Genomic DNA, 24228 nt, shown 5'->3' with positions numbered 1-24228 from the left:
GTAAAGATAAGGGCATTTATATTATTTTCATAAAACTGTTACATACGTTTAGTAAGCAACCCTTTGCTATGCTGTGTAGGTTTTATGTTAACAATTAAGCCTCTCCTAAAATGTTTTTAACTACAGTACATAACTGGTGCAAACCCTGCCAAGGACTCCTTCTCATAGCAGCATCCATTTGTTCTCACCCAATAACACCTACTGAAACTGAAGAGGGGGAGTCATGGCAGTTATTCATAGTTGTGTTAATTGTATTGTATTAAAAGGGCAAAGATTCACACAAATAACAGAGATGCACATATTGTATCCATAGTTATGGTACATGTAATGATTTGTGCACAGTGTTCAAATATACTATATATAGTGGTAGGCCACACAAGCTCACAGAACGGGACCGCCGAGTGCTAAAGCGTGTAAAAATCGTCTGTCCTCGGTTGCAACACTCACTACCGACTTCCAAACTGCCTCTGGAAGCAACGTCAGCACAAGAACTGTTCATCGGGAGCTGCGTGAAATGGGTTTCCACACAAGCCTAAGATCACCGTGCGCAATGCCAAGCGTCAGCTGGAGTGGTGTAAAGCTCGCCGCCATTGGCCTCTGGAGCAGTGGAAACGCGCTCTCTGGAGTGATGAATCACGCAACACCATCTGGCAGTCCAACGGACTGATCTGGGTTTGGCAGATTCCAGGAGAACGATACCTGCCCCAATGCATAGTGCCAACTGTAAAGTTTGGTGGAGGAGGATTAATGGTCTGGGGCTGTTTATCATGGTTCGGGTTAAGCCCCTTAGTTCCAGTGAAGGGAAATCTTAATGCTACAGCATTCTAGATTATTCTGTGCTTCCAACTTTGTGCCAACAGTTTGGGAAAGGCCCTTTCCTGTTTCAGCATGACAATGGCCCGTGCACAAAGCTAGGTCCATACAGAAATGGTTTGTCGAGATTGGTGTGGAAGAACTTGACTGGCCTGCACAGAGCCTTGACCTCAACCCCATCAAACTCGTTTTTGGGATGAATTGGAACGCCGACTGCGAGCCAGGCCTAAATGCCCAACATCATTGCCCGACTTCACTAATACTCTTGTGGCTGAATGGAAGCAAGTCCCCACAGCAATGTTCCAACATCTAGTGGAAAGCCTTCCTGGAAGAGTGGAGGCTGTTATAGCAGCAAAGGGGGGACCAACTCCATATTAATGTCCATGATTTTGGAATAAGATGTTCAATGAGAAGGCGTCCACATACTTTTGGTCATCTAGTGTAGATCAAATTCAGTTTAAATTAGAACTTTTTTAAAAGATGAAAGAAATAATTGTAATTATGTTGATAAACAATTAATGCTTAAAAATGACTGTGGGTGTAGATGTGACTGCAGTAGTATAAAGGCTGCACAGCATACAGCCAGCTCAGACTGAACAAAGCATTGATAAGGGAACAGAACAGAACAGAGCTTTATTGCCCAACCAAGGATGGAAAAGTTCCTTTGACATCACTTTACAAGCTGTATGCTGCACTTCTATATAATAAGACAGTTTGCTCTCCTGCGGTTGGTGTCCTAATTTTAGCCAACAAATTATGCTTTGGGACATTTTCACCGTCGTTGGTCCACTTCTGAATTCAAACAGTTTAACCACCAGGTTCGGAAGATAGAGAGAGCATGGCATAGGAGCTAACCAGACCGTGGAAGAGTGGTGTTAGGCTATAGTGATTCAATCTCATTCAAATTGCAACCCCCTCTTTATACTGTACAAGTGCATACCTATATATGATGAGGATATACAGTACCAGTCAAATGTTTGGACACCTACTCATTCAAGGGTTTTTCTTTATTTTTACTATTTTCTACATTGTAGAATACAGTGAAAACATCAAAACTATGAAATAACACACATGGAATCATGTAGTAACCAAAAAAGTGTTAAACAAATCTAAATATATTTTATATTTGAGATTCTTCAAAGTAGCCACCCTTTCCACACTCTTGGAATTCTCTCAACCAGCTTCATGATGTATTCACCTGGAATGCATTTCAATTAACAAGTGCGCCTTGTTAAAAGTTCATTTGTGGAATTTCTTTCCTTCTTAATGTGTTTGAGCCAATCAGTTGTTGTGACAAGGTAGGGGTGGTATACAGAAGATTGGTCAAATTTGGTCAAAGACCAAGTCCATATTATGGCAAGAACAGCTCAAATAAGCAAAGAGAAATGACAGTCCATCAATACTTTAAGACATGAAGGTCAGTCAATCTGGAACATTTCAAGAACTTTAAGTTTCTTCAAGTGCAGTCGCAAAAACCATCAAGCTGTGATGAAACTATCTCTCATGAGGACCGCCACAGAAATGGAATTTCCAGAGTTCTCTCCTGCAGAGGATAAGTTCATTAGAGTTAACTGCACTTCAGATTGCAGCCCAAATAAATGCTTCACGGAGTTCAAGTAACAGACACATCTCAACATCAACTGTTCAGAGAAGACTGCGTGAATCAGGCCTCTATGGTCGAATTGCTGCAAAGAAACCACTACTAAAGGACACCAATAAGAAGAAGAGACTTGCTTGGGCCAAGAAACATGAGCAATGGACATTAGACCGGTGGAAATCTGTCCTTTGGTCTGATGAGTCCAGATTTGTGTTTTTGGTTCCAACCGCCGTATCTTTTTGAGACGCAGAGTAGGTACACGGATGACCTCTGCATGTGTGGTTCCCACCGTAAAGCATGGATGAGGAGGTGTGATGGTGTGGGGGTGCTTTGCTAGTGACACTGTCTGTGATTTATTTATAATTCAAGGCACACTTGACCAGCATGCCTACCACAGCATTCTGCAGCGATACACCATCCCATCTAGTTTGTGCTTAGTGGGACTATCATTTGTTTTTCAACAGGACAATGACCCAACACACCTCCAGGCTGTGTAAGGGCTATTTGACCAAGAAGGAGAGGGATGGAGTGCTGCATCAGATGACCTGGCCTCCACAATCACCCAACCTGTCACGCCCTGACCATAGAGAGCCCTTGTTTCTCTATGGTGTAGTAGGTCAAGGCGTGACTAGGGGGTGTTCTAGTTTAACATTTCTATGTTGGTGTTTTGGTGTGGTTCCCAATTAGAGGCAGCTGGTAATCGTTGCCTCTAATTGGGGATCATATTTAAGTAGCTATTTTTCCCACCTGTGTTTGTGGGATATTGTTTTGTGTTTGTGCATGTTCACCACTACTTTCACATTTCGTTATTGGTTTATTGTTTTTGTTTAAAGTTTCACCGTAATAAAGATGTGGAACTTCAATCACGCTGCGCCTTGGTCTGCTCATTACGACGATCGTGACAGAATATCCCACCACAAGAGGACCAAGCAGCATGTTCACAAGATAAAGGAGTTTTGGACATGGGAAGAAGTGATGGGTGGATGCAAAACCCTTCCTTGGCGGCAGACGGACGGTAATAATTGAGGACAGCGACGACGCCAGGGTTTGCGGCCACAGAAAGCCCAAGGACAACCCCAAGATATTTTGGGGGGGGAGCACAAGGGGTGGCCGGTCGAGCCGAGGCAAGAGCCAGAGACCGTCAGGGAGGCAATGGAGAAGTTGGGAGAGAGAGAGAGATGAAAGAGATGCTGTGCAAGTGTGTTCTGCTCAACATTCGATCAGAAGATCCGGTTAGCAGTCTGGTGAAACCTGTGCTGGCTCCACACATCAGATCTCCAGTGCGCCTCCCCAGCCCGGTACATCATGTGCCGGTTCCCTGCAATCGCCCTAAAGAGCCAGAGACCGTCAGGGAGGCAATGGAGAAGTTGGTAGAGAAAGAGGAGAGAGATGTTGTGCATGTGTGTTCTGCTCAACATTCGACCAGAGGATCCGGTTATCAGTCTGGTGAAACCTGTGCCGGCTCCACATCTGGACTCCAGTGCGTCTCTCCAGTCCGGTACATCCTGTGCCAGCTGCCCGCACTCTCCCTGAAGTGCGTGTCACCAGTCCGGTGCCACCTGTGCTGGCTCCATGCATCAGGCCTCCAGTGCGCCTCCCTAGTCCGGTACGTCCTGTGCCAGCTCCCCACACTTTCCCTGAAGTGCGTGTCACCAGTCCGGTACCACCTGTGCCGGCTCCACGCACCAGGCCTCCAGTGCGTCTCCCCAGCCCGGTACGTCCTGTGCCAGCTCCCCGCACTAGCCCTGTAGTGTGTGTCACCAGTCCGGTGCCATCTGCGCCGGTGCCCAGTGCAGGCACGGTGTCCAGTCCCGCTACAGGGCAGGAGCCTTCCTCAGCGCCGGTGCCCAGTCCAGGCACGGCGGCCAGCCCAGCTCCATGGCCGGAGCCTTTCTCAGCGCCGGTGCCCAGTCCAGGCACGGCGGCCAGCCCAGCTCCATGGCCGGAGCCTTCCTCAGCGCAGGTGCCCAGTCCAGGCACGGCAGCCAGCCCAGCTCAAGGGCCGGAGCCTTCTTCTGCGCCGATGCCCAGGCACGGCGTCCAACCCAGCTCAAGGGCCGGAGCCCTCCTCTGCTCCGGTGCACAGTCCAGGCACGGCGTTCAGCCCGGCGCCATGGTCGGACCCGGGGTCTGGGGGGGGGGGGGGGGCTACGACCAACACTAGTCACCCCCCTAACCCCCCCCCCCCTCAGGTTTTGCGTCCGGAGTCCGCACCTTTGGGGATGTACTGTCATGCCCTGACCATAGAGAGCCCTTGTTTCTCTATGGTGTAGTAGGTCAGGGAGTGACTAGGGGGTGTTCTAGTTTAACATTTCTATGTTGGTGTTTTGGTATGTTTTGGTATGTTAATCGTTGCCTCTAATTGGGGATCATATTTAAGTAGCTATTTTTCCCACCTGTGTTTGTGCATGTGCACCACTACTTTCACATTTCGTTATTGGTTTATTGTTTTTGTTTAAAGTTTCACTGTAATAAAGATCACGCTGCGCCTTGGTCACAATCACCCGACCTCAACCCAATTGAGATGGTTTGGGATGAGTTGGACTGCAGAGTGAAGGAAAAGCAGCCAACAAATGCTCAGCATATGTGGGAACTCCTTCAAGAATGTTGGAAAAACATTCCAGGTGATGCTGGATGAGAGAATGTCAAGAGTGTGCAAAGCTGTCATCAAGGCAAAAGGTGGCTACTTTGAAGAATCTAAAATCTAAAATATATTTTGATTTAACACTTTTTTGGGTTACTACATGATTCCATATGTGTTATTTCATAATTTTGATGTCTTCACTATTCTTCTACAATGTAGAGAATTGTCAAAATAAAGAAAAACCCTTGAATGAGTAGGTGTGTTCAAACTTTTGACTGGTACTGTATGTGTTTGTAGTTGTCAGTGATCACAGTGAATTGTTTCCCATCACCCAGAGGGGAAGTAAGTGTGTGCTGTGTTTTGGCCCAATGAGGAGGGTAAATCCCAAACTATACTTCACTATGAACCCTGATTTTACTTAGGTCTGTCTTCTGTGTATTTGGGTCATCCCAGGTTATCAGACTAGTGTAATCAGGGATCCCAGACCCTGGTAGAATCCCTTTTGGTGTATAAAGGACCCACCCCGGGAAAGTGTAGCTGAATATTCTATTCTATTCCCTCCTGGACCCGCTGAGAAATGAACCTCTAGCTAAGAAAATGTTGCTGTCTGTTGTGTTCAGGTCGCTGGTAAAAGCAGCGTTTTGGTATATGAAGGGTTTTAACATTGTTTTGCCCCCACACTGAGAAAGTGTATCTGTCTGCTGTGTTTTGGACCCACACTAAAAAAGTGTAAATGCTGTGTTTGAGAAAATGTCTTTAAACGTGGGCTGTTGTATAATCCCTCACAGGGCCCCTTTGCTATTTTTGTGCTTGGGTCTGTCCGCGTCATGCTTGGGTATTTTCTCTGTTGACTAGCTCACGTCAATAGATATTCGAATGAATACTCAGTCAGCCAACAGCAGCGGCAGAAACGTAAGATTGATGAGATTTTACTCCTCGGTAAATCTGATCATTGTTGTTATTACTATAACCCAGGGATGGAGAATGGACCGCTGGAATTTGCAAAATGAGGTATGTCACATGTGACTGGCGATATGGGACAAGAAGGGAGTATACGAGTGTCAGGTTTGTATGAGGATTATATTTGCATGTCTGTCTGTTGCTTAAGGAGATACTATTTTCTTACCACAGATCTTGTGCTTTAACTGCATGCATTCTGAGTAGAAAACAGTCTCATCTTGCATTGGTGTTCATTCTGCATGCTGTGGGCTGTCATGCCATGGGCTTTCTGCCTCAGTGTCCCTGGCGCTATGTATTGTCCTTATGAGATGTATGGATGAGGGGCAAGTGTTGGCCTACATGACTGTCATCCCTGTTATGGGATATGTTCTGTATAGCTTGAACGTGATATGATGCAGTGGTATTATAAAGTCGTTTTCCATAACCTACATACAGTATACTTCCCAGTGTCTCCATTCAACATGCTTCAGCTGCTGTATCATCCATGTCTTATCAGCATGTACAGTCAGATCCATAATTATTGGCATCCTTGATAAAGATTTGCAAAAAAGGCTGTATAAAACAGATAGTACAAATACTGAGCTATATTGTATGCAAAAAAAAAAAAAAGGGAAATTATATTATGTTAATGCAATTGCTCAGAGAAAGAGATTTTGTTTAATGAGGTATAAATTCAAAAACAATACTCTAGCACCCACCACTTGCAAGGAAAACCACACTGAGCCTTTTTCTAAATGTGTTATGAGATTGGAGAACACATTGGGAGGGATCTTAGACCATTCCTCCAAACAGAATATGTACAGATCCTTGGTATCCTTCGTCTGCATGGATTGCCCAATTCAATTCAAACCACAGGTTTTTAATGGGGTTCAAGTCCAGAGACTGAGATGGTCATAGCAAAATGTGGATTTTGTGGTCAATGAACAATTTCTTTGTGGATTTTGATTAGTGCTTGGGGTTAATGTCTTGCTGGATCCACTTGCGGCCAAGTGTCAGCCTCCTGGTAGAGACAACCAGGTTTTTGTCTAAAATGTACTGGTACTTGTTAAAGTTCATGATGCCGTTAACCTTAACAAGGGCGCCAAGACCAGTTGAAGCAAAATAGCCCCATAACAGCAAAGATCCACCACCATATTTTACCGTAGGTATAAGTACTTTTCTGCATTTGCTTTCATTTTTCAACTTCAAACCCACCACTGGTGTGTGTGTGTGGCCAAAGAGCTCTATCTTCAGGTCATCTAACCATAGCACCGGTTCCAATCCAAGTGACAATGCTATTTACCAGGGGCTCCCAAGTGGCGGAGCGGTCTAAGGCACTGCATCTCAGTGCTAGAGGCGTCACTACAGATCCTGGTTTGATTCCAGGCTGTATCACAACCGGCTGTGATTGTGAGTCCCACAGGGCGGCGCACAATTGGCCCAGTGTCGTTAGGGTTTGGCCGGGTAGGCCGTCATTGTAAATGAGAATTTGTTCTTAACTGACTTGCCTAGTTAAATAAAGGTAACAAAAAGAAATGTGGTCAGATTAAATCAAAATAGAGCTCTTTGGCTATGCACACCAGTGGTACAGTAGCATCTTTCTGTGAACAGTTTTGATATACCATGAATGAGATATATTACTGTAACGTGCGACACGACCATTAGCTTTACCTACATGAGGAATAGACTTAAAAGAGGTTGTGAAGTGTACATACTAAAGGGTCTGTTCCCTTCCCGCTCTCTCTCTCTGTGGTGCAGTTCAGAGGCGAGGTATGCATTGTTTCAATGAGGCAGGCTTATCTCCCTGACACCCTGCACTTGTAGTTCCTCCTCTCATTGCTTTAGTTGGGAAGGATGGAAAAATACCCAGCTATGAGGTCAGAACGACCTTGAGGAGAGATAGATCCCCTGTCCCCTCCCTCTCAAGGCTTACAACGTTGTCACCTCTGCCCCGATACCTCTGGAAACCTTCTCTCATAGAATGTTCCAAAAAGCCACCTTTTACAGTACACAGTATATACTGGATTCTCCTTTTTGGTCTGTCTGTCTAAGTGAGGGTTGCAAAACTCTATCTGATTACTGTAGTCTTTAGCCATATGTCAAGTGGGAGGATAAAGCACTTCTCATTTGAATATTAGTTGGACATACTTGCAGTATAAGCACAGCCTCTTTGATTTAATGCATGTTTTATCTCTGCATCTTGAGTCACCTTGGATTTGTATCATCCCCGAGAGAGACAGAGGGAGAGAGAGAGAGAGCGAATACTAGGATGGTTGTAAGAAAGAGAGCGGTAGGAAGTAACAAAAAGAGAGCGCGTCACTCATAGAATGTCCTAATTAAGAGTAGCTCAGTGGGTTTGAACCAGATAATCTTACATAACCTCGTTAAAGAGCACACAGCCTTTGATACTGAGAAGATGAGAATGATGTTCCCTCTGAGACGCAGCATATTGTGGAGCCCCATGGTATAGAGCTGAGGTATAGGACAAGATTACATCCCATTCTACAGGCCCTGGTCAAAAGTAGTGCACTATGTAAGGGATAGGGTGCCATTTGTGATGAAGGCATAGTAATAGTGCCAAGATCCAGATAGCCCCATGGTATGGAGCTGAGATATAGGACAGGATAATATACAGTACGCACATCCAATGTCTTTGAGTTTAGAGTCCAAGTGCACACAAATACAGTACGCACACACACACACACACACATTGTGATTGTGGTGCACAATGTGTGTGTGTAATATGAGGTACTATGAGGTAACGGTATTTGAGAGAGTCTAGTAAAGAGACAGATTTTTCTTTCCTGCTGTGAACACTGGTCATTATGTACCACGTTTATTTGAGGAAGGAACATAAAGTACGGTATTTTTGTAAGTAAGCTATCTTTGCATCTACTGATTAATCGTGTATTCTGTCTTTGCTAGGCATAATGCTTGGGTGTCCTTGAGGTAATATTTTGAGGTATGCAATTTCACGAATAATAATTTCAGTTTTCTGATATCTTTCAGATGACCCTTTATCTCCATATATTACTACATTTACATAACAGACATTATTGTCTGTTGGGTATCAACCCTGAAGAGGAATCGTCATGGAGTCACTAGAAACTACTGTGGAGGTGAAATGCTCTAAAGAGGGTCTAAAAAAGACAGTTACACAGAAAAAGTGGGCAGCACCAGAGCCGACAACTGCCCAAACTAAAATGCCCCCTTCGGCTGATTCGGAGGGGGAGGGGTGGCACCTATGCCCACAACCTGAGGAGGACCAGAGTAGAACCACATGTGGTTCAACAGAAAAGTCTGACTCAGGGAACCTAAGACAATTAGGGAAATCACTACGCCAATTACAGGATCAAGCCTGCAGTCATCCTCATTACAATGTATTAACATCATATCCACCACAGGAGAGACAGACAGTTCCCTTTGCAAGACAGAAAACGGCAGATGGCTTGGTTTCTGCACTTCCGCTATCCCATGGCAACTGTGAAGGGCCCTCTCCTCAGAGGAGCTCCCCCAGTTTACCTGCGTCTCTTCAACACTGTTCCCAGTCAGGGATAGAGGAGCTATCCAAGGACGTGTGTAGTAAGATGGAGCAGAAGCAGCAGCAGAAGCCTGGGAAGTATGTGTGTGATTATTGTGGGAGGGCATGTGCCAAACCCAGCGTACTTAAAAAGCATATTCGCTCACATACTGGGGAGCGACCCTACCCCTGCGTTCCCTGCGGCTTCTCTTTCAAAACCAAGAGCAATTTATACAAACACAGAAAATCTCATGCTCACTCTGTCAAAGCTGGGACAGTGCCAATTTCAGAACTGGGTTCTTACAATGCCAACACAGAGGACCGGGGATCTTTAGAAGGAGAAGGAGAGTTATACTCTGACGCTGAGCAGAGCTCTGACACGGATGATGACTATTCATCGTTCTTGGACTCTGTTTCAGTCGAGGAACCAGATAGCACCACTGCTGTAAGAGTACTGCATCTCGTTGCCCAGAAACAGGGAGTTACATCGACATTATCTGAGGAGCGTTCAGCCAGGCTCCCGGAGATCAATGATGCTCAAGCTCCAGCCGTTTCTCAGGTCAGTCGTGCAATTCAATCCAGCGCCATCAAGCAGCGACTGGCACTCCGGCTCTCAGAGAAAAGGAGCAGTGACACTGACACATCTCTCTCCCTGCCTAGCCAGGGAAGCAAAGGCAGCACAGACTCAGGCTACTTCTCACGCTCCGAGAGCGCAGAACACCAAACGGGTGGTCCTCCCAACACAAATGCCAAGTCCTATCAAGAGATTATGTTTGGGAAGTGTTACAAACCAAACCCGAAACAGGCCATAACTGTTGTGACTTGCACTACAGACTTAATAAGTGATCGTAAGTCTTCAGAGCGAGGTGTTTCCCGCGTGTTCACACAAGAAAAGGAATCAATGATAGAATCGATCAGAATAAACACACATTCATTTACAAGGGAAGAAATGAAAGAGGCTCAACTAGAGCTCTCTGATTCTGGGCAGCTGGTGCGGAGCAACTCGATGCCCACGTCCTCAGCTTCGTGTCTGGACATGCCACAAGGCCTGCGAGGCAGCCACTCCTTTGATGAGAGGGCGTCCCCTGGAGGTATTAGGAGACTTAGGCGACAGGCTGCCTTTGAACACTCTGCACACGATGGACACACAGAACTTCCTGACCACTATGGAAACATCTCTGAAATTTCCAACCTTGGAGTAGAGATGGAATTTGCGACGAGGAAACGGCGGAAGGAAAAATGTATTAGGGAGGAGGAGGATGCAGCAAGCCAGTATCACACAGACTACGACCACTCTGAAGAGATGAGGGACTATGATTCAAAGCAAGCCTCTCAAGGTGCTCTAACCACTACTCCTTCAGTGAAAGTACATGCCCAAAGCGTGAATACACAGGATAGAGTACAGTGTGATAGACTGCACATGGAAATGTTGGAAGACACCATAGAGAAGAGAACTTTAGGTAATGTCATCTCTGTGATTCAACACACAAACTCCCTAAGCAAGTCTCACTCTGACGAGTCTTACAACTACCAGAGACGGGAAAAGCCTTCCTCAATGGAAGTGGTGGAGCAAACCGAAACTCGAGATAAAAGGACTGAGATCTTTGCACACCAATTGAGTGACAGTAGATTGTTAGATCAATCATATCAAATGACACCTAAGCTAGTCCGCCAGTCCAACATACAGGTCCCAGAGATCAGGGTGACTGTAGAACCTGACAGTCCAGAGAAAGAGAAAGCAGCTGAGGTGAAACAGGTGAAGGCGAAGGAGCCCGATAGATATGTAGAGGAGTTCCAATGGCCTCAGAGGAGTGAAACCCTGTCTCAGTTCCCCCCAGAAAAACTCCCTCCAAAGAAGAAGAGACTCCGCTTAGCTGACTTGGAGCACTCTTCTGGTGAGTCTAGCTTCGAGTCGGCCTGTACGAGCCTCTCCCGAAGCCCTAGTCAGGATAGCAACCTATCCTACTGCTCCAGCTTCTCGTTTGACCGAGAAGAGAGAGAGCGAGAGTTTATCCCCAAGCCAGCTTCCCTGGCAGCTAGACAGGATGAGTTTGGAAAAGCGTTGGAGTTCTTAGCGGTGCCAGGAAGCGCCCACTCCCTCTCTGTCCTGAACCAGCGTCAACAACATGAAATGAGACGCTCCTCTTCAGAACAGGCACCATGCAACTCTCAGCGCAGAGAGCTCCCAGAGGTCCGAAGCGTATCATTTGACTACGGCAGTCTCTCTCCAATGGCCAAAGTTAGACATGCGGAACTCGGCGCCAGTTACTCAGAACCCAGACGGGGTAACTTGGTAAGACAGGCGTCCTTGAATGTTGACCCTGAATTTACACATCCAGTCCTTCCGCTAAATATTCTTCCTCAGTACCTCAGCAATGCCCTGTCGTTCTCAACCACTTCACTGCTCTTGCAGTCTCTGCCAATGTTTGCCCCTCAGCCACCACACTCCGGTCTCTTAGTTCCTGTTAGAATACAGGCTCACGTGCCGTCTTACGGTAGCATTACATACACCACTGTGTCACAGGTTGTAGACGATCCATACGAAAACTCTCTCACTTCTCACTTTGCACATTTATCCACAAATTTAGATGCATTATTAGGACACCCCCGAGGACTGTTGACCAACCCAGCCCAGATTCAAGTTCTAGATCTGTCACCAGCTAAGTTTAAGACAGGCATCCCTCTAACCCTGACCTCCAGGACTATCTCCACCACCAACTGTGGATCCAGTGGTGGATCCAACAAGCGCATGCTATCTCCGGCCAGCAGCTTGGACCTGTTAATGGAGGTCAAACAGCAGAAACGTGTCAAAGAGGAGAAAATGTACGGTGAGATAGTGGAGGAGTTGGGCGCTGTGGAGTTAGGGAACTGTAATGTGACCGAAGAGAGCAAGTACAGTTTAAAGACAGAGTTTAAAAGTGACACCAACCAGGGAGCATCACTGTCAGGCCTTTCTTCTATATCCTCTTTGTCTGTGTCATCCTCACATCATTCTCAAGACGACCGAGCAAGTGGAAGCTTCATCTCACCTCAGCAACAAGGGTCAGAATGTCCTGATTCCCTTATGGACAACTCCTCAACCGAAACAAGCCTACATCCACCCTCTCTGATGTCTCTAAATGATTTCAAAGAGTCTGGGATGGACAGCAAGGCACAGATGGAAATGATGGTGCAGTTAGTCAAAGGTCAGGGCATCCTCATCTCTGACGGTGAAAACACCAAACTGATATCTCAGTTTCCAAGTCTTCGCACAACGACAGTTGTGAGTTGGTGCTATCTGAACTACACCAAGCCGAACAGCACTCCCAACACTTCTCCTATGTCCTCTGTGTACACTACGTGGCGCGTCAGTTCCCATAACCCCAACCCTCCTAACCTCAACACCAGTGCAACCCTGGCTCTGCTCCGCTCCAAACAGAAGACTAACACATGGGTGTACACCATGGCTGCCATGTACCAACCTGGGACTGGGAAACTGGTCTCCTCCTCACTCTTATGGAGGCAGAGGCTTGAGCTGGTGAGAACCTTTATTGTTAGTGTTTGATTTAGTCCAAATCACCCTTACATTTCCATATTGAATGTATGTATACAATCCTTGACTCAAGTTACATCATAAACTATCTAATATTGTATAATATTGTAACCATATTACATTGTTAATATCCTGTATTACCTAACTCCATTACCTAAACATATCTAAACTGCATGTTAACAGAATGTTTATTCTTGAACTCCCGAGTGCCGCAGCGGTCTAAGGCAGCGTCACTACAGCCTGTGGTTCGATCCCACCGGGAGTCCCATAGCGCAGCTGGCCCAGCGTCGTCCGGGTTAGGGGAGGGTTTGGCCGGGGGGGGCTTTACTTGGCTCATCACTCTGACTTTGGTCGTCAGTTGAACGGTGTTTCCTCCGAAACATTGGTGCGGCTGGCTTCCGGGTTAAGCAAACGGTTTGGCGGTTTCTGGGGAATGCATTACTCGACCTTCTCCTCTCCCGAACCCATCGGGGAATTGCAGCGATGAGACAAGATCGTGGGGAGAGAAAACGGGGTTACATTTTTATTTTTTATTCTTTCTTCGTATGAATGTTTATGTATCTATCTCATTTAGCTACAGAGCAAACCGGAGCTCAAAGAGCTGAATGTGATCTGCCATGGAAGGAAAGTGAAGGATGCCAGCTGCAGGGTAAAAGCAGCGAAGGAGGACTGGAAAGACCTGGAGGTCTCCTCGAAACAAACAGCAGCGCTAACACCAACGCCAACCCAGATCAAAATCTTTGATGGAGGGTCAGTTATGATACTATCACATTAATCAGTAAGCAATAGAGTGTTCATTATAATGTTAGTTTGTAATGTTTTATATAGGGGTAACGCCTGGTGGTACAAACGATTTGTAACTTTATTTATTTAACCCGGTAGTCCTATTGAGGTCAGAAGACCCCTTTCCCAAGGGTGACCTGGAATTAGATGAAATATATGTTTTTTCACTTACCTTGCATGTCTAAAGCTTTTTATAGAACATCACATGAAGGATTGTTTCCCTTCCCTCAGGTTCAAGTCCAATGAGGACTATGTGTACGTGAGGGGCAGAGGCAGAGGAAAGTATATCTGTGAGGAGTGTGGCATCCGCTGTAAGAAACCTAGTATGCTGAAGAAACACATACGCACCCACACTGACGTCAGACCCTACGTCTGCAGGGTCTGCAACTTCGCTTTCAAAACGAAAGGTGGGTGTCCCGTCTTTTTATTCCATTGAAATGAATGAAACGAGAGGTACGGACGCACTTTGTGACAACTGATGATTTGAAAAGGGATTTATACATTTGATTGATTGATGACAATAGGAACATTTATTTCCAAAATGTACAATTGAATGGTAATGAATATAGTAAGCTCAACAAGATTCATCTTTAAATGTTTGTTGTCTTACAGGTAACCTGACCAAGCATATGAAGTCAAAGGCTCACATGAAGAAGTGTCTTGAGCTTGGTGTGTCAATCACAGTGGATGATACAGACACACAGGAATCTGGTAAAATATTGATCAATGACCAGTATACTATACTTTACTCCCTAATATGAATTATTCAGATATGTAACACTGAATTAATGACAGAAAGGAATTTGATATTATATTTGTCATTATTTTTTCTGTTCTTTCAAACAATACAGATGACATCCAGCAAGACTCGAAGACCGGGATCTTGAGCACAGCCAAACACCAGTTCTCAGACGCAGACGACTCTGATGGCATGGATGAAGAGATAGATGACATCGACGAAGATGACGATGATGATTACGACGGTGGCTCCACTCCAAAGATCCGCTCCCGGAGCACCAGCCCTCAGCCCTGTGACATAGCCTCTCCGTCGGTCACCGCTACCACCGTCACCCAGGTTGTGTCGTCAGCTCTCCATGGCTGTACCCTCAGTACCTTCCGTTCTCTCCCCAGCTGCCTCACCAACTCCATCGTGCCTCCATCGTGCCATCCCCATACCTCCATCTCAGGCAAGAGGACAGGGCCAGACCGGAGGACTGTCTTGGCCTCCAGCCTGGACAAGGAGCAGAGTGAGAGAGCGAGGCTTGTGGAGGAGGACTGTAGCCTGGCCATGCTGTCTCCTGACCAGGGATGTCTGTTCACCGGTCTGCTGTCCACTGGCTGGGAGTCCCCTCTGAGGGAACCGTCCCCCTCCCAGCTCCGCTACCCATCACCCCGTAGAGACCTCTCCCCCCGGGGTCGCTCCTCACCTCGATGGGACACCTCCCAGCTGAGGCCCAGCTCCCCCAACGTCACCCCCATCCAGCACCTCTCCCCGGCCTGCATGGAGAGGCCCATGTCCCCAGGCGGAGTGGACCTGCCTGGGAGGAGGGAGCCATCGGCCCGGGGCAGACAGAGGGTGGTGCTGAGGGCTGTGTCTCCACGTAGAGGGGGCTCGCAACACAGAGGGTCTGGCGATAAATCCATGCAACAAGCCAAGGCTGAACTTGTCCACAAGGGAGGATCCATTGAAATGGATTTGGTATGTAATGTAGTTGTATACACTATATTATACACACATGTTTAGATTGACTAGTATGCTTGTCCATGCAAAACTAGTTACACTGACTTCATTTCTTGATATAAAACCTTTATTCATTTTTTTTCTCCCACCGCTGGAGTCCCTGCATTAAACTGTAGAAAAGTTTCTTCTGGTAGTCACTATAACTTTTTGTTTTTAGGATCAGAGGAGAAGCACGCTCCCCAACCTGCCTGGTCCCTCCAGCTCCAGTTGTACCCATCATAACGTCCTCAGCCACCTTCCCCTACACTCCCAGCAGCAGGCTCGAACTCTTCTCCCCATGGTCCCTATCGGGGGGATCCAGGTACTGCGCTCTTTGCCCTCCTGCAGCTCTGACCGGACCCATCTGTCAGCCCTGTCCCATCAGAAGACTGAGCTCCACCAGGACAGCAATAAGGAGGGATCTGCCTGTGTGGCGGGCCCAGGTGCAGAGGACACAGTAGCCCAGCAGCAGGAGAAGGAGCGGGAAAGGGAGAGGCCGTCCCCCCACCAGACACCCTGGGACTCTGAGGAGGAGAAAGATCCTGTCTCTGTCCTCACGGTCAGGGACCCTAAGCAGGAAGAGGGTCTTCAGACCTGCACCAAGGCCATCGCCTCCCTCAGGATCACTTCTGAGGAGCATCTATAGACTGGGGTTGCATAGGGCTCTGGTCAAAAGTAATGCACTCTATAGGGAATAGGGTACCATTTGGGACATACACTACATGACCAAAAGTATGTGGACACCTGCTCGTCTAACATCTCATTCCAAAATCATGAGCATTAATATGGAGTTGGTCCCCCCATTGCTGCTATAACAGCCTCCACTGGACTTGCTTCCATTCAGCCACAAGATCATTAGTGAGGTTGGCCACTGATGTTGGGTGATTAGGCCTGGTTCGCAGTCGGCGTTCCAATTCATCCCAAAGGTGTTCGATGGGGTTGAGGTCAGGGCTCTGTGCAGGCCAGTCAAGTTCTTCAACACCGATCTCGACAAACCATTTCTGTATGGACCTCGCTTTGTGCACGGGGGCATTGTCATACTGAAACAGGAAAGGGTCTTCCCCAAACTGTTGCCACGAAGTTGGAAGCACAGAATCGTCTAGAATGTCATTGTATGCTGTGGCATTAAGATTCCCCTTCACTGGAACTAAGGGGCCTAGCCTGAACCATGAAAAACGGCCCCAGACCATTAATCCTCCTCCACCAAACTTTACAGTTGGCACTATGCATTGGGGCAGGTAGCGTTCTCCTGGCATCCACCAACCCCAGATTTGTCCTTCGGACTGCCAGATGATAAAGTGTGATTCATCACTCTGGAGAACGCATTTCCACTGTTCCAGAGTACAATGGCGGTGACATTTACACCACTCCAACTGACGCTTGGCATTGCACATCGTGATCTTAGGCTTGTGTGCAGCTGCTCGGCCATGGAAACCCATTTCATGAAGCTCCCGACGAACAGTTCTTGTGATGACGTTGCTTCCAGAGGCAGTTTGGAACTCGGTAGTGAGTGTTGCAACCGAGGACAGACGATTTTTACGCACTTCAGCACTCGGCGGTCCCGTTCTGTGAGCTTGTGTGGCCTACCACTTCGCGGCTGAGCCGTTGTTGCTCCTAGATGTTTCCACTTCACAATAACAGCACTTTCAGTTGACCGGGGCAGCTCTAGCAGGGCAGAAATGTGATGAACTGACTTGTTGGAAAGGTGGCATCCCATTACGGTGCCATGTTGAAAGTCACTGAGCTCTTCAGTAAGGCCATTCCACTGCCAATGTTTGTCTAGGGAGATTGCATGGCTGTGTGCTCGATTTTATACACCTGTCAGCAACGGGTGTGGTTGAAATAGCCGAATCCACTAATTTGAAGGGGTGTCCACATACTTTTGTACATATAGTGTACCTTGGCGCTTCCTCCAGGAGCAGCTGAGCCTCTCATCCATCGTCCAGTCCCCAGCTTGCCTGGTCCTAGATCTGTTTATGCTGTCTTGCCAACTTCTATGGTCACATAGGAGTTGGCAAGACAGCACAAGCAGATCTGGGACCAGAATACACCCACAGTCCCTCTCAATCTCCTTCCTCTAGACAGACAGACAGGCAGTCAGACATACAAAATGACTTCATCCAGGCCCTTTTGGTTGGGTGTTGGAGGCTCTCCTCTCAGTCGGTTCAGGTTTCTGCATGCAAGTAGTGTAGAGGCCAATCATCTAACAAGCCCCTTCCCTCCTGTCTCCCTCCCACAGACTATATCTATATCTGAGCCAAGAACAAACCTTGAAATACAGAAACGACACAGACTTCATGCTCTCTATGAATTTCTCTATGAATTAAGAGTTTTTGAACATGTAGGTCAGCATGAATATTCATAGCGAAGGACAAGCAAGAAGTCAGTTGAAGTGGTGGCCACAGGTGCAAAACATGGTATCAAAGTAAATGCTTATATATTAATTAAGCTTGCATACACTTGCACACAAACATACTTATTGATGTTGATTATACTCCATAACCCACTCTTAACACATACAGTATATGCATACACATGTATACGTGGACAAGCATTTCGCTACCACCGCAATAACATCTGCTAAATATGTGTGTGTGTGACCAATAACATTTGATTTGATTTGACTACTTTGAATATAGGCTGTTATTGTATTCATATCGAGTGATGATAGTTAAGGGTTTGATTATTGAAAAAATTGGAGGGGAAATAACAACAAAAGTATCTGAAATATGAAAGTATTTGAAAATTGAGTCTGACCAAATTTAGCGTAGACTTGCTTCTTGTCCAGTTTGGTGCTTTTGATTGAACAGCAAAGGTCTGTCCGTGCCTTTTCTTTGCTTTCCACCTATGTTTTGAACGAGCATATTAAGCAAGGGAAAAGTGAATATCATTTTGAAGGAACTTTTAATCAGAATTGTCTGACGTGACAGTGTTATTTACCATCAATGAATATTGCACTAAAACATAGCTTTTACTTTGTGGAATAATTAAATTGCTGATTTGTGCAGCTACGTTTAATGTAAATGTATCTATTTGACATGTTTTATGTTGCAGATTCTCAACGTTGTGTTTTTATCTTTATGCTATTGCACAAATAGAGAAGTGAATATTATGTATACTTGCGAGATGTCTTTATATATTAGAAAAGTACTCTCTTATTTATGATGGAAAATATTTGACTACTATTTATATGCTGTATATTATCTCCACTTTTGCAACAGTGTGTCCCACTGACCGATAATTATGAGATCCTTATGATGTCATGTCATTGCTTTATAACTTATGGCTTAATCAAAAACTTGTTTTTGTTATTCTGGCCTTTGAACCTTTATGAATTGAAATAAGCACTTTCATCCTAACTTTGATAACTGACTGAGATGGTTAGTGAGGAGAAATAAAAACAATCGTGTGAGCTATTGTGAGTTCAAACATTCCACTTCTTTTAAGTGATCCTTATCTACAGTGTCTTCAGAAAGTAGTCACACCCTTTGACTTTTTCCACATTTTGTTGTGTTACAGACAAAATGTATTACATTTGGATGTTGTGTCACTGGCCTACACGCAATACCCCATTAATGTCAAAAAGGAATTCTGTTTTTAGAAATGTTTACAAATTAATTTAAAATGAAAAGCTGAAATGAGTCTTGAGTCAATAAGTATTCAACCCCTTTGTTATGGCAAGCCTAAGTATGTTCAGGAGTAAAAATGTGCTTAACAAGCCATATAATAAGTTGCATGGACTCTGTGAACAATAATAGTGTTTAACATGATTTTTAAATGACTACCTCATCTCTGTACCCCACACTTAATTATTTGTAAGGTCCCTCAGTCGAGCAGTGAATTTCAAACACAGATTCAACCACTAAGACCAGGGAGTTTTTCCGGTGCCTCGCAAAGAAGGGCACCTATTGGTAGATGGGTTAAAATAAAAAAAAGCAGACATTGAATATCCATTTGAGCATGGTGAAGTTATTAATTACACTTTGAATGGTGTGTCAATACACCCAGTCACTACAAAGATACACGTGTCCTTCCTAACTCAGTTGCTGGAGTGGTAGGAGACCGCTCAGGGGTTTCACCGTGAGGCCAATGGTGACTTTAAAACAGTTACAGAGTTTAATGGCTGTGATAGGAGAAAACTGTGGATGGATCAACAATATTGTATTTACTCCACAGTACTAACCTAAATGACAGAGTACAGAATATAAATATTTCAAAACATGCATCATGTTTGCAATATGGAAATAAAGTAAAACTGCAAAAAATGTGGTAAAGAGATGTACTTTATATCCTGAATACGTTATGTTTGGGGCAAATCCAACACAACACATCACTGAGTACCACTCTTCATATTTTCAAGCATGGTGGTGGCTGCATCATGTTATGGGTATGCTTGTTATTGGCAAGGGAGTTTTTTGGGGGATAAAATAAATGGAATTGAGCTAAGCACAGGCAAGATCCTAGAGGAAAACCTGGTTCAGTCTCCTTTCCAACAGACACTGGGAGACAAATTCCCCTTTCATCAGGACAATGTCCTAAAACACGAGGGGAAATATAACCTGGAGTTGCTTAGCAAGACAATATTGAATGTTCCTGAGTGGCTTAGTTACAGTTTTAAATTAAATTGTCTGGAAAATCTATGGTAAAACTTTAAAATGGCTGTCTAGCAATGATCAACAACCAACTTGACAGAGCTTGAAGAATTAAAAAAATAATCATGTGCAAATATTGTACAATCCAGGTGTGCAAATCTCTTAGAAACTTACCAAGAAAGATTCAAAGCTGTAGTCACTGCCAAATGTGATTCAAACATGTATTGACTCAGGGGTGTGAATAGATATGTAAATGAGATGTTTCTGTATTTAATTTTCAATACATTTAGAAGAAAGAAATGAAAAAAATGTTTTCAATTTGTCATTATAGGGTATTGTGTGTAGATGGGTGAAAAAAAATCTATCTAATCCATTTTGAATTCAGGCTGTAACACACCAAAATGTGAAATAAGTAAAGGGGTATGAATACTTCCTGAAGTCACTGTAAGTATGCATGTACAGTGCATTTAAGTTTTACAATTTTCTTCCCTTTAATTTTAAGTGTGAATGTTCTTTTAGGTTTTAGGTGAAGAAGATGGGTGGATTAATTCATTTGTTTCCGCTACAAATGTAAATACTTGTACACTGAAATTCATATTACCTTAATGTGCATTTTTTTTTCTGGGTTGAATTTTCAGTGTTGAATTCACAACTTTTTATGTGGATTGTAGATATCTTTTAAGAGGTAAAAAATAATGGCTGCATTTTAAATATTGAAGTTAACATGACGTTAGCAAATTGACTTGACATTTACAGTTTCACAGCTGAGACATGAGTGTAGATTGATTTAAAATACGTTATACTCAGCTTTAACTCTCACCATGATGTCTGGGGTAGCTATCACTTTACCGACTCCATTTACATGCTATCACAGGTCATACTGTATGGCAGGGGCGATTTTAGCATGTAAATCTTGGTTGGGCAAACTCCCCCCAATTTTTTTTTTTAGATGCATGCCAGCAAAGCCACTGCACAACACAACACTAAACTATACATGAATTGCACTATAATGGTGACTTGCGGTGCCCACAAACTGTTAGGGCCTACATAAAGCTGAGCTTTCTTTTCAGCATCATAGAGTGAATCCTTACCACTGCTACACCTGGCTATCAGCAGAGCCTTGCCTGGCAGCGAAACAGCCTCATTTCTTTTTTAAATTGAATTAACCTTTAATTAACTAGGCAAGTCAGTTAAGAACAAATTCTTATTTACAATGGCGGCCTACCAAAAGGCAAAAGGTCTCCTGCGGGGATAGGGGCTGGGATTAAAATAAATAAATATAGGACAAAACACATCACGACAAGAGAGACAACACAACACTACAATTATCAGAGACCTAAGACAACATAGCAAGGCAGCAACACATGACAACACAGCATGGTAGCAAAACAACATGAAATGATTTACTGTCTTTTAAAAAAAACAGCTGATATGGCTGACTTGCTTAAACAAATGTCGTTTCTACTGACAATTGAGATGAACAAACTATGGCATAAGGTGACGGCGAGCGGATAAGAGGTAATCTGTCATTTCGATTAAGACATTAATGAGCGAGCTATGATGGACATAACTATTTGGTCAGCACTTTTTAAATGTACAGCGACAGAATTTAAGACATGGGCCATTCTTACAGTATTCTCCCTGTATACCAAGTCAGAACCGTAGGATAAATAAAGGGGTGCATATAAGCAGACAAAGTTCTTATAATATTCAATGGTACAATTTCTCTAAAACAGGCTATTGGCTACATGTGCACCACCAAGTCAGAACAGTAGGCTAAGTTAGGAGGGGGAAAGGCACCAAATTATTAGGGTGAGGCACATGGGCTACTAACAGCTTTCTACACAACATACACTTAGTATTACGTTCTTAGCTACAGTATACATATCTCCCTGACATATTACATAATTTATGTAGCAGCATACAAGACCCAAGTCCCCGACTTTGAATTCTGAATTGGATGACCATTCAAAACGTATTTTTCCAGTCGGTGCAAGTTTTTTTCAGAGTTGCCAGTTGTCTTGAACTCACTGAAGTCTGAGATTTCCCACTTCCCAGTTGTTTTGAACACAGCAGAAATCATACTGGATTGACTGCATGGCCAATGTATTCAACCTTTTCTGGCCCATCGTGTTGAATGTTTATCCTTTTAAGCTTGGAAAAGAGACCATTAAACCCAGACTTGGACCACACACCCACTCCACTGAATAGCAGGATAGTGATTGCTTTGCAATGCTTGCAGTTAGCCACTGATTCCTTCCAAACCACTCATTGTTGAATTTGCGATTTCCAACTTGTTGTGTAATGTTTATGTCCTATGGCTGATGAGCACCGATATGTTTTATCTAGAATTTCTCTTAATCTGAAAAGGATTTGCCAGTAGATTGTTGACTTTTTTATTTTATTTTACCTTTATTTAACTAGGCAGGTCAGTTAAGAACAAATTCTTATTTCAATGATGGCCTAGGAACAGTGGGTTAAGTGCCTTGTTCAGGGGCAAAACGACAGATTTTTACCTCATCAGCTCATGGATTCGATCTTGCAAACTTTCGGTTACAAGTCCAACACTCTAACCACTAGGCTACCTGCCACCCTGCTGACTTGATTCATGATGATGACTGCTAGCTTGCTAGCTAAGATTTTGAAAGTATGATGTTGACATGATCACTCCAATCAAAGCTACGGTAGATATAATATGATGTCATTTTATCTATGGCCAATGATCTTGAGCCTTCTTGGATGGGCAGTTCTAATGTAACTCTATGGCAGCACCCAAGGGGCTTGAAGTTTCGAGCTCTACCAGTAGATTTTGCAGTGACGTAGTGTCCCCATGAGCAGGGTTGGGGAGTATCGGGATTACAAAAAAACTAACTGTAATCCGTGACGTTACCAGCAAAAATATTATAATCAGATTATAGATACTTTTGAAAAACTAGATGATTACTTCGAGGATTACTTTCAAATTCAGAAAGGATGCTTGGGAAAACCCTTCTCTGTTTACTCAATGACATTCAAATCAGCATTGAAAAAAGGCACAATTATAAGTTTGTTCCACCTAAGCGAGTCTGACCACAAGTCAGAGACCACTATGATGACACACCAAATGTGTTTGATGGATTGCTGGAAAGGAGCAGGAATAGGCTTTTGCAGGCTACAGTCCAAGCTATGTCATCCAATGGTGCGACTAATGTCGGCATCCAAAGATGATCCAACTCGAATAAACGCTTGGAGGTAAGGATGACTGCAGTGGTGTAGCCTACGGCGATACGGATATAATTTATAATTGATAACTAGATAGCGCATTGATGTGAATCACTGCTGCTCTCTCATTTAACTATTTGCGCTTTACGGATTGAAGTGGATGGCTGTTCGCAAATCTAAATGTGTATTTGAACCCAATAATCGTTGAATGCAAGAAGTTTAAGCTGCCGATCAATCATTGTTTTTGAAACCAGTTGACAGCCAGTGAAATTGTGCTTTTGCAACAGCTGCATAGCATGGATCCCAGCCTATGGAATAAAAGTGGGTCTTTTATTGCTCAATCTAATTCATGCTGATAAAAAAATATCCATAGACCTAATGCTCAAACTCGCACACTTTTGATAGACTTAAAGGGGCAATCTGTAGATGCTACATCCATCTTTGGACTTACAAATGATAGATATATATATATATACATACAGTACCAGTCAAAAGTTTGGACACACCTACTCATTCAAGGGTTTTTCTTTATTTTTACTATTTTCTACATTGTAGGATAATAGTGAAGACATCAAAACTATGAAATAACACATTGAATCATGTAGTAACTAAGGAAGTGTTAAACAAATCAAAATAGATTTTAGATTGTTTAAAGCAGCCACCCTCTATCTTGATGACAACTTTACACACTCTTGGCATTCTCTCAACCAGCTTCATGAGGTAGTTACCTGGAATGCATTTCAATTAACAGGTGTGCCTTGTTAAAAGTTAATTTATGGAATTTATTTTCTTCTTAATGTGTTTGAGCCAATCAGTTGTGTTGTGACAAGGTACGGGTGGTATACAGAAGATAGCCCTATTTGGTAAAAGACCAAGTCCATATTATGGCAAGAACACCTCAAATAAGCAAAGAAAAACGATAGTCCATCAATACTTTAAGACATGAA

General features: G+C 44.2%; 1 protein-coding gene across 3 annotated transcripts; it reads left to right on the top strand.

Annotated features, from left to right (window-relative positions):
- The first annotated feature begins 5822 nt into the window (after positions 1 to 5822).
- On the top strand, positions 5823 to 18904 carry LOC139553183 (transcription factor HIVEP2-like). 3 transcript variants are annotated; one of them, XM_071365216.1, is made up of 7 exons: positions 5823 to 6005; positions 8943 to 12970; positions 13560 to 13735; positions 14000 to 14175; positions 14381 to 14479; positions 14620 to 15467; positions 15667 to 18904. In XM_071365216.1, exons 2-7 carry the CDS (start codon positions 9026 to 9028, stop codon positions 16132 to 16134), a joined length of 5712 nt encoding a protein of 1903 aa, XP_071221317.1. In that variant the 5' UTR covers positions 5823 to 6005; positions 8943 to 9025; the 3' UTR covers positions 16135 to 18904. The 3 variants fall into 3 exon arrangements, with proteins under 3 accessions (XP_071221317.1, XP_071221316.1, XP_071221319.1); XM_071365215.1 differs by having other exon boundaries at positions 5823 to 6059; XM_071365218.1 differs by lacking the exon at positions 5823 to 6005 and having other exon boundaries at positions 6073 to 12970.
- The last annotated feature ends 5324 nt before the right edge of the window (positions 18905 to 24228 follow it).

This window comes from Salvelinus alpinus, chromosome 25, assembly GCF_045679555.1.
Source record: "Salvelinus alpinus chromosome 25, SLU_Salpinus.1, whole genome shotgun sequence".
In the NCBI taxonomy this organism is placed as follows: domain Eukaryota; kingdom Metazoa; phylum Chordata; class Actinopteri; order Salmoniformes; family Salmonidae; genus Salvelinus; species Salvelinus alpinus.
The sequence above is the reverse complement of the archived record's forward strand: the minus strand, read 5'-3'. Positions and strand labels throughout refer to the sequence as shown.